The sequence below is a fragment of the Carcharodon carcharias genome, chromosome 6 (assembly GCF_017639515.1).
Source record: "Carcharodon carcharias isolate sCarCar2 chromosome 6, sCarCar2.pri, whole genome shotgun sequence".
Taxonomy (NCBI): domain Eukaryota; kingdom Metazoa; phylum Chordata; class Chondrichthyes; order Lamniformes; family Lamnidae; genus Carcharodon; species Carcharodon carcharias.
Window position 1 is genome coordinate 129,432,526 of NC_054472.1, and position 16,911 is coordinate 129,449,436.

A 16,911-nucleotide genomic window follows, 5' to 3' on the forward strand; every position below is an offset into this window, starting at 1 on the left:
AAAGCAGAGTATTATTTAAATGGTGATATATGGGAAATGTGGATATACAAAGGGATCTGGGTGTCCTTGTACACCAGTCAATGAAAGTAAACAGGTAGATGCAGCAAGCAATTAGGAAGGCAAATGGTATGTTGGCCTTCATTGTAAGGTGAAGTGGGGATGTTTTACTGCAGTTATACAGAGCTTTGGTGAGACCACACCTGGAGTATTGCGTGCAGTTTTGGTCTCCCTACCTAAGAAAGGATGTACTTGCCATAGAGGGAGTGCAGCGAAGGTTCACTAGGCTGATAACGGGGATGGCAGGACTGTTGCATGATGAGAGATTGGTTCGACTGGGCCTGTATTCACTAGAGTTTAGGAGAATGAGAGGGGATCTCATTGAAAGTTCTAACAGGGTTAGACAAACTAGAATCAGGGAGGATGGTTCCTCTGGTTGGGACATCTATAACCAGGGGCCACAGTCTCAAGATAGGGATCAGGCCATTTAGGACTGAGGTAGGGTGGTCAACCTGTGGAATTCTCTACCACAGAAGGGTGTGGAGGCCAGGTCACCGAGTATAGTCAAGAAAGAAATTGATAACTTTTTGGATATTAGGGGCATCAAGAGATATGGAGAGAAAACGGGAATATGGCATTGAGATATAGGATCAGCCATGATTACACTGAATGGCGGAGCAGGCTCGAATGGCCTACTCCTGCTCCTAGTTTCTATTAGTGTTCAGCATCCTTATCTTTTAATCTCTAATTGGATAATGTATGAAAGTTAACTATAAATAAAGCAGAGCAGATGAAATCATTTAATTTAGTCATATGTTCAACAAAATGTTTAAAAGCAGCAAGGTTCAGATATTCCTACTGATGAGTTTTAATACTTTTTTAAATTATTACACAATGTTAAAATAACAGATACAAACTCTCAGTAAATAGAGTTACTACACATGAGAAAGTTCTTACCATAATCCCATTAAATGAATTGACGTTGCATCTTTGGGATTAAGCTCAATGGCTTTCTGAAAGAGAGAAGAAAAGTTTTTCAAATAATTTTTCCAACATCAAAATTTTCTTAATTCCTCCATTTGTATAGCTGAATTTCAGGAAGCCAACAGGAAGTGGCCTTTATTTTTTTATATTATACAGCCACCTCTCAATTCAAAATGCTTTTTCACAGAATTACAGAATTGTTAAAGCACAGAAAGAAGCCATTCAACCCATTGTGTCTGCCAGCTCTCCAAATGAACAATTCACCTAATGCCATTCCCCTGCCTTCACCCCGTAACACTGCACATTCTTCCTTTTCTGATAATAATCCAATTCCCTCTTGAACCCGCCTCCAGGGTCTGGGAAAGGGGGTGCACAAGGTGCAAAACACCAGGGCTCTTGCTCTAGGGGAGCAGGGGCTGACTGCAAGAACAGCAAACTTGTTCTGGCAGTGTCTTAATCAGCGAATCTGGCATGCAGAGCATCCCGATTGACAGGCTACTCAGCCAATGATTGCCGTTGCTCTGAATAAGTAATCACTGGCCGAGTAGGACGTACCAGATTCCCCAGTCCCTCCTTTTTTGCTTACCTCATGGATTGTTCTGTTTCTGTTGGGTGTTTGAGCTGCAGGTGCTTTCTTCAGACCTAGCTAGAGTGCAAGGTAAGGTAAAGTGCCTAGAGCCTTTGCATTACGTTTACCCCCAGATCCTGCATAAGGAATTCCTACCTCATGAGTCCCCGTAATTTGTGCTTCACGGCCAAACTTCCTGACCTCCTACCTCAATGGTGTGGCCCTCCTTCCCAGTCTCCCTCAATGCTGTGGCCCTTCCTGACCTCCTCCCTCAATGCTGGCCCTGGCTTTTCCTGACCTCCTCCCTCAATGCTGGCCCTGGTTCTTCCCGACCTCCTCCCTCATGATATGGTCCTGGTTCAACTTTGTCTGCCAGTGGTTTATAAAGTGCCTTTCACAATCTTACAAAAGTGCTTTTCATCTACTGTGAAGAACTATTGTAGTCAATGTTGTTATGTACAGAATTCTGATACCCAATTTGCACTTAGTAAGATTCACAAACAGAAAGGGCCAAATTCTGGGGGCAAAATTGGATTTTTGGGTGCTACTAGATGCTTTAAAGTTCCGAATTGGAGTTTGCAACACATCCACACAATTCTGATGCATAGTGTGTCAGATGCCCCAGGGCCCATGATTTCTCTCTCTGTCCCTGGCTGCCTCCACCACACTCTTAGGCAGCTCATTCCAGATCTCAACAACTCGCTGCCTGAAAAAGTTTATCCTTTTACCAAATGTCTTAAATCTGTGCCCTCTCATTCACGATCTTTCCACCAGTGGAAATCCATTTCCCAATCTACCCTGTCCAGATCCCTCAGGATTTTGAATACCTCTGTCAAATCTCCTCTCAACATTCTCTTATCCAAGTACCAACTTCTCCAATCTATGTAATTGGAGTTCATCATCCTTGGGACCATTTTTGTGAATCTTTCCTGCACTCTCTCTAATGTCTTCACAACTTTCCTAAAGTATTCTGCCCAGAACAGGATGTAATATTCCAGCTGAGGCTGAACCAGTGTTTCATTCAAGTTTAACATAACTTCCTTTCTCTTGTACTCCTTGCCTCTATTAATAAAGTCTAGGATACTGTATGCTTTATTAACTGTGCACTCAGCCTGTCCTGCCACCTTCAATGGCTTATGCACATATACATCCAAAACTCCTTTCTCCTATGGCTGCAAAACAATTATGCCATTAACGGCCAAGGTTTTCAGTTTGTGTTTTCTGCCAAAATGTTCAGCTAGGATATCATTTGGTATTTTGCAGTTTGATTTTGACATCAGCCAGGAAGAGTTTCCTTAGAGATTGGGCGGGGAGCAGAGTTCACTAACTGCCAGCCAGCTCTGCACTCATGGAGGAAGGGAAGGGTTTTCTGCCAATGCAGGAGAGATTGTGCTACCTCTGCCCTTAACCCATCCCCAAGACTCACAGCCACATGGCACAACCTTTTGATCTGCAGGGGTCTTAGCAACAGGACCACTCAAACATCCCATATAAAAGCCACCCAAAAATAACATTAGGGTGAGACTGAAGAATTCAATAATATAGCTGAAGATATAAATATTCTTACTGACTGTGCAAAGACTGAACAAATGGTGTGGTGCCAAACATTTTAATTTGCATTAAGTGTATTTTTTTTGTTTGGTGTTGAGACTAATTTATTATCGAGAGAGTTCTATTTACAAACTGTCCAATTGCAGGTTTTTGATCTTTCTATGGTGTCTAACTGGCAAGTGAAACAGATGTAGCTCCAACATGGACTACTGCACAATTGCCATTATCATGGTCTGACTAACCCAATCAGTCCACATTTGAAATCATTCAACCAGTAAATATACCATATCCTAAACTAAACTTATTTTAGAACTTTGTCCAAGTGAGATGGGTGACGAAAGGGAGCTTGTGCTATTTAAAACGAAATTTTAAATCAGATTAATGTCGAAACAAGAGACAATTTTGTTACAACAAATGCCAGAGGGAATGACCCTGACAGACAAATTTTAGGTATATTTTAGAACTAGATAATACACTTGGATCAGTTGCATTTGATAATTATCTGGTTTATGAGCATAAATCTAAGACAAGTCATGGATCTATTTAAAAGCATCAGCCATTCCAAAAGTATATACTGAGAAAGAAAGAAACAATCATTTCATGCTAACTAACAGCCAAACATTTACAAGCATTTTCCAGTCTACAAATGTCACTCACCAAACAGTGGTTGAAACTCTTTCGAGTACAAGCCCGTTTCCATCTGTTTCAGATGAAGTTACATTGTTTCCCATTGTGAGATTTGAACTCTTGATCTTGGTGTTACAAACCCAGTACCATAACCACTTGGCTATTTAGGCCAAGCTACCAAACAGTGGTTGAACCCTAGCTGATCTTAGGCTATGTTTAATCACAGCAATTAGATCTTATAATCTTAAAAGGTTGAGGCAGCTTTAAACCAGCTTCTCCTCAACAGCAGATTAATACATTCTATTTACTATGATTACAAACAAGTTCATAGAAGAACCATGTCTAATTTCGAAAAAAGCAAACATTACAATCTGGGCAATAACTACAAAGCATTCAATCAGAATTGTTAAATGCAAGATGAGACCTTCATCTCTACCTTACAATATTACCATAAAGACAGAGATAGCAGCTTAGTAAAGGATGAATAGAAATGAGTAAGGTTACTTCACAAATGATAAGGACTTGGGAAAGGAAATAACATTTGAGTTGGTTAAAAATGAGATGAGAGATATTATGATAAATAAAATGGAAAGTATTGTGGAGAAGTTAGTGGAGAACAGAGTGCCAGGACTATTCAAGGATCCTGAAAAAAGAGAAGATATAGAGGAATTTATCTTTAGGCTACTAGTACAGATAGCGGCCAATGTGACATCCATTTCCAAACGTCAAGACAGAACTAGCCTGATAATTACAAGCCAGTTAGTTTAACAGCTGTGATGGGAAAACTTGGATTATTTAGTTAAATATCTAGATGAGGAGAAAATAATTCAAAGCAGCCAACAGGGATTTCAGAATGGAAGAACATTTTTGACAAATTTCATTTTGTATTATGGACTTCAGAAGATTACCCATAACTAATTTCCTGAATTACCCTGTTTCTGAATACAGATGTAACATTTGTTACCCTCCAATCTATTAGCTCAAATCCCATGGCCAAGGATTTTTGAAAAATTATGGTATTTTCTTGAGAATGAAGCAATATTGGCCATACTTAATAACAATTTCCCTCAGTTTTCTGAATATATTCCATCAAAGCCTGATGCCTCGTACATTTATTCCCATTAATTTTCAACTAACAACCTTCCGGATATGTATGACTAGTAGCTGTTTTCTTCAATCTTATTCAGTATTCCTACAGTCCCACTTTTACATTCCTCTGTTAGATCTGAAGTGAAATACTTATTACTGGTATCCCTTTGTTCTAATTTAAAAGACACCGTCCTATTGATTACCCATTTACTTATATTTATTAAAACCTTTTCTATATATTTTTATATTGACCACTGTTCTTCTTCATACTCCATCTCAAAACTTAATTTCCCTTTTCTTCCCCTTTTATCCTTAGAGCCCCTGCCTTTGTCACATCTCATTCACTCCTAGTTAGAACACATTTCACCTGATCATATCCATTTCAATGTTTAAACATTTCTTATTGTAGGGCCATTGTTTACTTAGTTATTTTTCTAGCCGTTTAATCTGGGCTAGCTCCCCCCCCTTATATCCCACTGGAATTATCTAAATTAGAGTTCAATGTTGGTTACTAGTTTTCTTTGTCCATTTTCAAGATGAGCCTTATAAAGTTAAGATCATATATTCTTCCCATCAAGTTTCTTACTTGTCCTGCTTCATATTCTAGGGCTAGGGCTACACCCTCCTTTGTTGGAGGCTTTTCATTCCATTTAACCAATAATTAATTCTGTATGCACTTGATTCAAATGAGCGATCACCTTAACCACTTGGCCATGCCTACATAGTCACCATTGCTGGGACTAGACTAGCTTTCAATTGCAAATTTTAAAAAAATAATTGATTGAATTTAAATTCCATCAGCTGCTGTGGGATTTCAACCCGTTCTCCCCAGAGTCTGGACTGTTTAATAGGTGGATATCCATTCACCGAATCAGGCACCAGAAGACATTCTGTGAATCACAACTGTTTTATTGTTAAAACTATAGTTCAGTACAAATACCAGTTTCCACTCTTCCCTAGTGGTTCCTTCCCATGTCCAGGAGCAAAAACTCCCTGACTGGGGGGAAAACCCAGCTCTTAAGTACAGCTTCAATGAGCATTGCCGGCTCTCAATTCACTGTGAAACTTGTCCTGGTTTACTCTTAAAGGAATCTGCATTTCTAGCATTGTCATGGACCTCTGGATTCCCAGTGCAGTGATATTACCACTACGCCACAGTCTTCCTCAACCAATCAGAATATCCTCGCTGCTGTGAGCCTGATGTGATTTGAACACACAATCTTCTGATGTGGAGTCAGATGTGCTACTGTTGTGTCATGAAGGATTATGCAATATACTAATTAAGAAAACATTAAGGTCCAATTATCGCCCACTCTTCAACCCCAATTCACCTGAAAATTACACTTATTTCTGGGGTGCAAATTTCTTGGAAGACTGACCAGCATCTACTATTCCTTAACTCCATTCACATTTAAGCACCATTGATAAAACCTTTCCTTTCTAAGCCTATTTTACAGTCGTTAATTAACAAGCCCACCCCGTCCCTCTTTTCTCTCCCACCTCTAAATACTTTGGATCCAGAAATATTCAGCTCCTAGACCTATCTCAACTGAAGTTCCTGTCAACAGTATACTACTTCCCCTTGTTTAGTGCCTCTAATTTCCCTATTTTTCAGGTTTGGGGCATTTGCAGACGAACAATGCAATCTTGACCCATTCACATTACTCAATGACCTCTTCCTTTCTATTTCCCCCCATTGTCTTTTATTCTCATTTTTGACCTTTCTCCTATCTGCCCTAAGGTACATCTTCCACTTACTATTTTAAACTACTTTGCCTCTTCACCACACATATTCTTAATTCCTACCCCAATTCATCTAAATTAAGTTTCTCAATCTTACCTTTAATAGAAGCAGGATGACTTTTAATGAAAACACATGCCAATAAATGCAGTGATATTGTACAACTGGAACATTTCATATTCATTGGCTGCTACTTTACCTGAAAATGTTCTTTAATGACATAGGCATTTGCAATCTTAGCCTTGGTGCCCTCGTAGTCTCCAACGTCACTGATGCAAATAGCATACCACTGTACAGATTTAAAAAAAACAAGATCACAAACTGGCAAAAAATTGAGAAAAAGAACATGATAAAATAATATGCATTACCTTATGAGCTGCAAAGCTCAGTTCATTTTTCTCCAGTGCCTTCTTAGCAAACTCCAAAGCTTCATATGTCAGCTGCTTCTTCTTTTCCATGGAGGTGTTTTCCAGTTGAGCCAAGTCACGTGATGCACGAGCCAGGCGCCACAGAATCTCACCATCTGTACTAGATAAAACACAAGATGCAACTTGTCTATTTTAAACTTCAGTTTTGCAAACAAACTTGCTTCTTCCAATTTTTTTTCTCCCCTACATCTTCAGTTCAAGGACCATTTTCTAAGTGGGAAACTAAATTAACCATTCTAAGATGAATGTTACCATTTAGTAGACTACATGAACTTAGGTTGAGTTGGTCTGCAATTTATACTCAATTTCTCTGGTCACTGCCTGACATTCCAATCCCCTACCCTGGTGTGACCCATGATCAACAACTTGCAGCAGGAAGCCAAAACCTATCCCTACATGATAACACTTAAGTGCACTGAACTGTTTTAATACATCTGGTTTTTCTTTCTGTAAGTTAATAAAAAGCTGTTATGAATTAATCATGCGATGTCTACAGCAAATCTTTGCTGTCTTTCAAAGTTATCTATATAAACAATTGCCTTCTTGGAAGAAGGTCTCTCAAATGGAGGAGGAAAAAGAGCACCATACCTTTTACAATGTCAATAGTGGTTTACTCAATAAATTACTTGAGCATTCTTATGTTTATCCAATTAAAAACAGCTGATGTAAAATCATCTCTGTCTTTCACATTAATAACTGATTACTTTGTATACAAAACTGTATAATACTACTGAATACAATTGAATCCTCCTTGGAAATGTATGTATAATTTAATATTGGAAAAAAGTCATATTCAAATTATTTCCACAGTTCAGTGCAATGGACAGGAGATACAACTATATCTATTGGTCAAAGAGTGAGCTACGAAGGCATTACAAATAAAATGGTATTTACAAAGACTGTCACTTCTGAATTGTTTACTTTGTAATTGCAGAATAAATGCTATACTATTTGAATAATTATGTGCACATAACCTTTAACAGTATATGAAAGTCAAAATAAATGTGCAGTTAACACTAGGCTTAAAGAAATAAGAACATATGAATTTGAACAAGCACCAGTCTAGCTAAGTCCCTTCTTGATCCTGATCTTGAATATATTTTTCGTTCAACATACACATATCACTGCAGAATCAGAGTGAATCCGCTCCCTTCTGAAAACTTCAATAAGTTAGTATATACTTTGAAATAAAAACAGAAGATCCTGGAAATACTCAGCAGATCTAGCAGCATCTATGGATAGAGAAACAGTTACATATTTCAGGTCGATAATCTTTCATCAAAACTGGGACGAGTTGGAGGTGTAATAGATTTTAAGAAAATAGAGTCAGTCAAAGATGAGCAGGTGTGGAAAAAGAACAAAAGGCAAGGCCTGTGGCAGAGTGGAAAGCAGAAGCCATTAAATAACAAAAGGGTTGATGGTGCAAGGCAAAAGGCAGTGGTAATGCAACGAGTAAAGAAGCAAAAGATGTGCCTAGAAGAGGTGTAAATAGCAGGATCATGAACAGCTTCTGTCCAAAATGAAAAAGTGAAAGAGAAAAAACAAAACCTGTAAAGAAAAGGGAAACCAAATAGAACAGAGGTTACAATCTGAAACTGTTGAACTCAATGCTGAGTCTAGAAGGCTGTAAAGTGTCTAATCAAAAGATGAAATGCTGCTCCTCGAACTTACATTGAGCTTGACTGGTAAACTGCATGAGGCGAAGGACAGAAAGGTCAGAGTGAGAGCAAGGTAGAGAATTAAAATGGCAGGCAACCAGAAGCTTGGGGCCATGCTTGCTGATTGAATGAAGGTGTTCTACAAAACAGTCAGTCAATCTGAATTTAATGTCCCAACATAGAGAAGACCACAGTGTGAGCAGTGAATACAGTATAAGTTAAAAGTACAGTGGAACCCCATTATAACTCAGTCTGCTGTAGTGTGAACTTGGTAGAATGCAGGTCTGACTTGGATTCCAAAGTTTTCATTCTGTAAATGTGGTCACAAGCCTCCTCCCATTATAAACACACTTTAAAAAAGAAACATTAAAAATAGCTATTGAATTATTTGATTGATTTTTCACTGTACCTGCTTTATTCACTGAGCACGAGGACTGGAAAGTGTAGGCATATACATGCAATATTGGACCTGGCACTAGTGAGATCAAGCCCGAGCGCTAGGTACCAGCAAATGACATAGCTATGAAATAACATGGTCTCACCTAAAATGCAGTCTCGAGATATGGTCCCTGTGGACCACATTATAGTGGGACCTCAGTGTACAAGTAAGTGATTGTTTCATCTGGAAGAAGTGTTTTGGAGCTTGGATTGCGAGAAGGGAGAAGGTAAAAGAGCAGGTGTTATTAAAAAGGTCAGGTTTCTAGGATAATTAATTTTTCTTTGTACCTATCTGTACCAAAAGTCATCAACTCCCAAGTATGATAAAGTTAATTCTTCAATTAATCCTTCAAAAGCATTCACTTTTATGCACCAAAGTAGTCAACAAAAGACTCCCTCCCAAAATAACAAAATAATAAAATAATTAACTCAAACATATACATTTAACTTGCTTTTGAGATCACTGTATATAACTAAGTACCGAAGTTTCATTTGTGCTGAATATCCATGGGCTACTAAAAACGCCTCTAAAGCACATTTCATTTGCTTCTACTTTAAGGTACAATAAGTGATCCCCAACTCCCACTTATTCTTTGGGAGAATTGAGATTATTTATGGCATTCCATGAGTCACAAACTCCTACTTCAACAGAACATTGGACAAGTGTCAATGAATGACAAACAATAGCACAAGAGATAACACTTCTACATATTTTCAGTATAATTGAGGTGTTATAATACCTGTTCTTGTGTTCAATAAGGAGGTGATAAAGTTTAGCCACTTCTCCAGTGCCATAAAGATAGTCAGCCTGGTCTATAATTTCTTCCACTGGAAATGCAAAATAAAAAGTTAATTAAAATCACATAAAACATCGTCATACATGTATACATGTATACATTACAATTAAAAAGTGCAGATATTTCTACTAGTATCTTGCATTTTATCAAAGACTGAGAATCTCATCAAGTCGTACTGTAGGCTAGTAAAGAATGTAAGCCATTTTAAGGACATTGAGGGTGTGTTGCTGGATCATAGATCAGATGCTGACTTCATCTCTCATTCTTGATAACATTAAAGAAGTGATGGTTCATTCATGCGTATACACTCGCTTATGCTCACGGGATGCAATATGGCAATTTTCTGTTTTGTGTGAATTCTTCTTAAAAGAAAAGAACAGCATCTGAAGGAATTAGTTGTTGTTTTTGGATTCCAATTTGAGTCACCATTTATACAAATGCAACGGGAGTTTCATAATTAGCCCAAGAGTCACTCTAGCACAAAATGACATACAGATGATCCCTCACTCTGCCATGATACCAACACTGATCAGGGTTGGCATATCACTGGAGCATTGAAAAGTTAATTTATGTAATTCCCATGCTAAAAACAGAATCTCAACTTTTTAAAAAGCCAACACATAAAATAAAATATACTTTGTTCTGCAGTAAATGTTGTGTTGACCATGCTACTTGACTAACAACAATAATGTGCTTTTAACTTCATCACTAAGTTTATTTTGCCTGATCCCCTGTTTGCATAGATATGATAGCTAGTGTTACCCTGAATATCTCATCCATACCATAGACATGAAATGGCAGCACATCATTAAATATTTTTCTTCAAAATATTAGACAATATGGCAAGAGGTAAAAAAAAGTCACACTAAGCTACTCAATTTAAACATTAGTTTACTTAATGTGGAATACGAGAGGCAGTAGACAAGGACCAGTGAGTTACAATCCATATTCCATTGATGGAGCTAATCGTTTTACGATATGAATTATGGCTCATGAATTAATTCAAGTCACCAACATTTTGGAGATTAGTTTCAACAATTCTATCCAATATTTCACAAAAACTGAAAGCATGTGACCTAATCAGCTTACTTTCTAGCCTCCTTCCTGTAATCAAATATTAACCTCTAATTAAGTATTCAGACCTCTGCAGTCCATGTCTTCACACAGGGCAAATCTAATGCAGCCAATTACTGCCCTATCAGCCTACTTCTAATTATCAGAAAACTTATGGAAGAAGTAGTCAACAGGGCTATCAAGTAGCACTCACTCACCAATAACCTGTTCACTAATGCTCAGTTTGAGTTTTGCCAGAGTCAGAGTCAATCGGCTACACACCACATTACAGCCTTGGCCCAAACATCAGCCTAGGTTGAATTCTAGAGGTGGGAGAAAGTGACATCAAGGCAGCATTTGATCAAGTGTTACATCAAGGAACCCTAGTAAAATGTGCCAATGGTGATCAGAGGTAAGCTCTCTAGTGTCTGGAGTAATACCTAATACAAAGGAAGATAGTTGTTGCAGTTGGAGGCCAATCATCTCAGTCCCAGGCCATCACTGCAGGAGTTTCGTAAGGTAGTGTCCTGAGCACAAATATCTTCATCAATGACCTTCCCTCCATCATAAGAACAGAAAAGTGGGGATGTCCACTGATAACTGCCGTGTTCAGTTCCATTCACAATTCCTCAGGTAATGAAACATGCAGCAAGATTTTGTTATGACCAGGTGAGAAGGAATGAACTGGCTCCCCTGTATTCAACCTCCTCGGTTGGTCGCAATAAAGTTTTTAGTTTCTTTTTTCGCAAGGATATGCCATTTCCAAATCAGTATGTATTTAACTACTTAAGCAGTGAGCAATACCAAAAAACAATAAAATAACATATGGTTAAGTGTCCTTTGACTGTCCTTGAGGTATAGATTTTAAACGTTGTGGCAGATTTAGTTTAGCTGCTTTCTTGGATGCAGTCAGATATGGAAGATGTTGCAATTATTACGGGATCTCAGTTCACTGGTAGGGTCCTGGTAATGTTGACTTCTCAAACCAGGTGAAACATACTTTTTCAAAAGAGAGGGAGAGAGCACAGTTTCTCAGCCCATTTCCTCCGCTGAAAGCTTTTGTGCAATCTCTCTGCATTGGCTGTAGCCTGGCCTGTTACACTTCATCCATTGTGTATTTCCAACAGGTTTTGGGTGGATCTGTCTATGGCAGAGGTTGTTTCAATATCCAGCACTTTGCATTTTAATGTCCCTTCCTTAGACAGTGATGATGAATCTTTGAATTATAGGTATTGTCCCTCTCTTCACACTCCCCTGAGAGTGTTTTGTTCGCTTTTTCACCTTCACCTTGCATTTTAAGTAATTTTATCTGACTCAGTTGCATGTATATGCATAGCCAGCGACACCCACATCCTATAAATGAATTTTAAAAACCACTCAATGCATGAAAAAGATTTTTCTCATGTCTCTTTTGCTCATATTGCTTTTGCTTCTTTTGCCAATTACTTAAAAACATGTACCCTCATTCTTGATCCTTTCATGAGTGGGAAGTTTCTCCCTATCTACTGTCCAGACTCTCATGGTTTTGGAAACTTGTATTAAATCTCCTTGCAGCCTTATTTTCTCTAAGGAAAAGAGTCTCAACTTCTCCAATCTAAACACTAGTCAGGCCACATCTTGAGTACTGCGTGCAGTTCTGGTCACAACATTACAGGAGGGATATGATCACACTAGAAAGGGTGCAGAGGAGATTTATGGAGACATAGCTAGGACTATGACTTTCAGGTGTGAGGAATGATTGGATCGACTGGGGTTATTTTCTTTGGAGCAGAAGAGGCTGAGGAGATTTAATTGAGGTACGTAAAATAATGAAGGGCATAGAGAGAGTAGATAGGAAGGATCTATTTCCCTTAGCAGAGAGGTCAATGAACAAGGGGCATAAACTTAAAGTAATTGGCAGAAGGATTAGAAGGGAGTTGAGGAGAAATAGGGTGATGAGGTTCTTAACTCTGTCTGAAAGGGTGATAGAGGCAAGAATCCTTATTCCATTAAAAGAAATACTAGGATATGCACTTAAAGTGCGGTATCCTACAGGACTGTAGACCTGGATCTGAAAAGTGGGATTAGGCTGTAAATCTTTTTCTCAGCTGCCACAGCCACAATGGACAAATGCCTCCTTATGTGCCTTCTGTAAATTTTCTAAGTTTCTACTGAAAGGTTCCACACAACAGGCACTGACCCATGTAGCCATAAGCAAATTTAAATGTAGACCGCATTGTTGATGAAGTCATAGTGCCACCATAATACCACCAAACATCAAAATTCGCAATACCTCAGCAGGTACGTTTTCTAAAGCTGAAGATAACTTTGTCATTCATTTGATCCTAAAGGAGTTGACAAGAAGTTGACAAAAGGATGTTTCCCCTTCTAGGAAACTGTGTTCCCTAGGATTCATGGTCTCCCATTTAAGACTGAGATGAGGAGAAATTTTAGTTAGCCTGTTGAATTCTCTTCACTCGAGGGCAGTAGAGGCTGGGCCATCGAATATATTCGAGGCTGATTTGGATTTTTGATTGACAAGGAATTCAGGTGTTATGAGGGACCAACAGGAAAGCGGAGTTGAGACCACAAAAAGATCAGCTATGATCTTATCAAATGGAAGAGAAGGCTCGGGGGGTTGAAGGTCCTGCTCCTGCTCCTAATTCTTAGGCATTTCATCAGCAAAAGTGAAGCTATCTAATGAATTGTTATGAATTGAGGCATATTGTTGATATCTTCTTGGGCTATCCTCAAAGGGAATGAATGAGTCAGTTGGGTTTTTAATGAGATGACAGCTTCATGCTGCAGTAATTAGGTGGCAAACTCTACTGTTTGCATTAATGGAAGACTTTAATAGTGCTTGACAACGGATGACAAGCAGCACCAGATCACTGCTGGCATTCTTACACCCAGCCTAGACAATCAAAATAAACTGATTAAGAGATAGATGCAAGGAATCAGATTACTCTCAGAGAGGCTTACTGGGTCTAATTAGTTTAGAACATCATAAACTTGGTGGTGACCAGATGAAGGTCTATAAAACAATGAAAGGGCTGGAGAGCATGTTTAACAGATTAAGAAAGACAGGGGACACAAATTTAAATTATGCAAGATTAGGAATAGACTGGACATTAGGTGGCTCTTCGTCTACTGGAGAACAGCGAGTCACTGGAATACTTTGCAGGTTGGTGTGGTAGGTGCATGCCTTCAAAAGGGAGCTGGACCAATTCTTGACTAGGGTTGAGATCACATCATATAGCAGTTAAGTGGCTCTACAGTTGCCACATGGTGCACGTGGTATGGACTAGTTTTGATCGCCTAAGGGATTTAAAGAAGAATTTTCCCGAATATCTTTTCCCTTTTAAATCCGGATTTTTTTTCTGCCTCTTACAGAAGATTACGTGACTGGGTTAAAGGTGGGAAACAGAGCTGAAGTGTCTAATCATGATGCTTCAGTCATCATGTGCGTGGAGCATCCTCAGTGGATCCAACTTGTCTCTTCCTGTCCATTATTTTTACACATCCAAAAGAGCTAAGAAATCACAGAAATGAAGCTTAAGGGTTAAAGAGCTCTGTAGGGTTGACATGCCTTGCTACATTGGGTCTGGTTTGACAGGGCATGACTAACACGGACTGCAGCTGAGCTAACTGAGTGAAGACTTGGAGCTTGGTGAGGAGGGGTGGCTTTAAGTGTTAATTTTGTTCTTAAATTTTGCTTAAAATTTAATCTAGTCTAGAACTGGAAAGTACTGTGTAAGCAGGCTGAGTTACTTCTTTAGTGCAGCCAAGGCAAATGGAGTGCAGCTGTGCTAACTGAAACGAGTTAGCTGTTTGGTGAGTATCTGGCAAGTGGGTTTAAAATAGTTCATAAATTGGTGGAAAAGTTAATAAAATATATAAGACAGCAACATAAATAAGTGATTAATATATTTAAGTAATTACTTAAAACACATTAAGGATGGCAAGACATGCTGCAGCATGTGGGAGCTCCTGGGTAACATTGTTTGCAGCTTAAGGAACTTCAGCTCAGAGTCATTGAGCTACAGAGGGAGCTGCAGATTCTGTGACACATCAGGTAGGGAGAAAGTTACCAGGAGGCTCCATACCAGGAGGCAATCACACCACTTAGGATAAGGTCTTCTGATTTAGTCAGGGACAGCAGGGTGTGACTGCAAGTGAGGCAAGTAAGGGGACCCAGAGGGCAGGAGTGCAGGAGTGTGAGCTTCTGAAATTGTCCAAAAGTTTGAGGTTCTCTCAGCTTGTTTGGATGAAAGCAGGGGTTGCAGGATGGATAAGCAAACTGACCATGTCACTGTGGTACAAGAAGCCATTCAAGTGGTGGGAGCAAAAAGGAATTAGTGGTAGTGGGGGGCAGTATAGTGAGGTTCTGAGGTTTTTGTATCAGTTTAGTGTTCTCTGTAGCAAAGAGCAAGAATCCAGATGGCTGTGTTGCCTGCCAGGTGCCAGGCGTTGGGACATCTGCTCAGGCTGGAGAGCAACTTGTAGTGGGAGGGGGAGGATCCAGTGGTCTTGGTCTATGTAGGTACCAACAACATAGGCAGGATGAGAAAGAAGGCTCTGAATAGTCAGTATGAGGAGCTAGGCACCAAATTAAGAACCGGAACGTCAAAGATAATAATTTCTGGATTATTACCTGAGCCATGTGCAAATTGGCACTGAACAAATAAGATTAGATAAACTAATTTATGGCTCAAGGACTGGTGTGGGAGAAGTGGGTTCCAGTTTGTGGAGCACTAGCACCAGTATTGGGGAAAGTGGGATCTGTACTGTTGGTGCGGTCTACACCTGAACCATGCTGGGGCTAGTGTCCTCATGAACCACGTAACCAGGGAAGTAAAGAGCGTATTAAATAGATTGTGGGGCAAGGGATCAAATAGGGGAAGGTGTGGTCAACTAAAGAGGACAGACAAGGCAAGAGAGAAAGGTATAAGTATGGGAAATGATAAGCGGACTGTGACAGGAAGGGACAAAGAATGCAAATCTAAGAGTAAATCAGCATATAAGGCTAGATGCTACAAAAATAATAAAATGACAAAACTAAAGGCTCTGTACCTAAATGCACGTAGTATTCAAAACAAAACAGATGAACTGATAGTGCAAATAGAAATAAATAAATACCACCCGATAGCCATTACAGAAATATGGCTACAGGATGACATAGATTGGGACCTGAATATTGAAGGGTACATGACATTTAGGAAGGACAGGAAGTTTGGAAACGGTGGAGGGGTGACTCTGTTAATTAATGATGGTACTGGCACATTAGAGACAGATGACCTAAGTTCAGGAAACCAGGATGTTGAAGTGATTCGGGTTGAGATGAGAAATGATAAAGGCAAGAAGTCAATTGTGGGAGTGGTGTATAGGACATTAGCAGATGAATTGAACAGGTATTTGTATCAGTTTTCACTATAGAGGATACAAGTAACATCCCATAAGCAGCTATAAACCAAGAAATGGAAGTGGGGAAGGAAGTCAGGAAAATTACAATCACCAGAGAAGTGGTACTGAGTAAATTGTTGGAGCTGCAAAAGTCCGGGTCCTGATGGACTTCATGCTAGGGTCTTAAAAGAAGTGGGTAGTGAAATAGTTGATGTACTGGTTTTAAATTTTCCAAAACTCCCTAGAATTAAGGGAAAGTCTCATTAGATTGGAAGATAGTAAACGTAACTCCAATATTCAAAAAGGGAGAGAGACAGAAAGCGGGACATTACAGGTCAGTTAGCTTAACATTTGTCGTAGGGAAAACGTTAGAAGTTATTATTAAAAAAGTTATAGCAGGGTACTTGGATAAACTCAAGGTCATCAGACAGAGTCAACATGGTTTTGTGAAAGGGAAATCGTGTGTAACTAATTTATTGGAGTTCTTTGAGGAAGTAACATGTGCTGTGGATGAAGGGGAAACGGTGGATGTCCCGTACTTAGATTTCGAGAAGGCATTTGTTAAAGTGCCACATCAAATATTACTGCAGAAAATATA

At 39.2% G+C, this 16,911-nt stretch overlaps 1 protein-coding gene across 5 annotated transcripts in view; it reads right to left on the bottom strand.

The window, feature by feature from the left end:
- The window catches only part of rmdn1 (regulator of microtubule dynamics 1), a 46,356-nt gene that overhangs the window by 18,275 nt on the left and 11,170 nt on the right, over window positions 1–16,911 (bottom strand). For 4 of the 5 annotated variants that reach the window (XM_041188998.1, XM_041188999.1, XM_041188996.1 and 1 more), the window contains exons 3-6: window positions 9,822–9,909; window positions 6,926–7,085; window positions 6,757–6,846; window positions 955–1,010 (exon numbers count right to left, since the gene is read on the bottom strand). In XM_041188998.1, the coding sequence (XP_041044932.1) occupies window positions 955–1,010; window positions 6,757–6,846; window positions 6,926–7,085; window positions 9,822–9,909 (394 nt within the window). Of the gene's footprint in view, window positions 1–954; window positions 1,011–6,756; window positions 6,847–6,925; window positions 7,086–9,185; window positions 9,286–9,821; window positions 9,910–16,911 lie in introns of all 5 variants that reach the window. The other variant, XM_041189000.1, reaches the window with a different exon arrangement.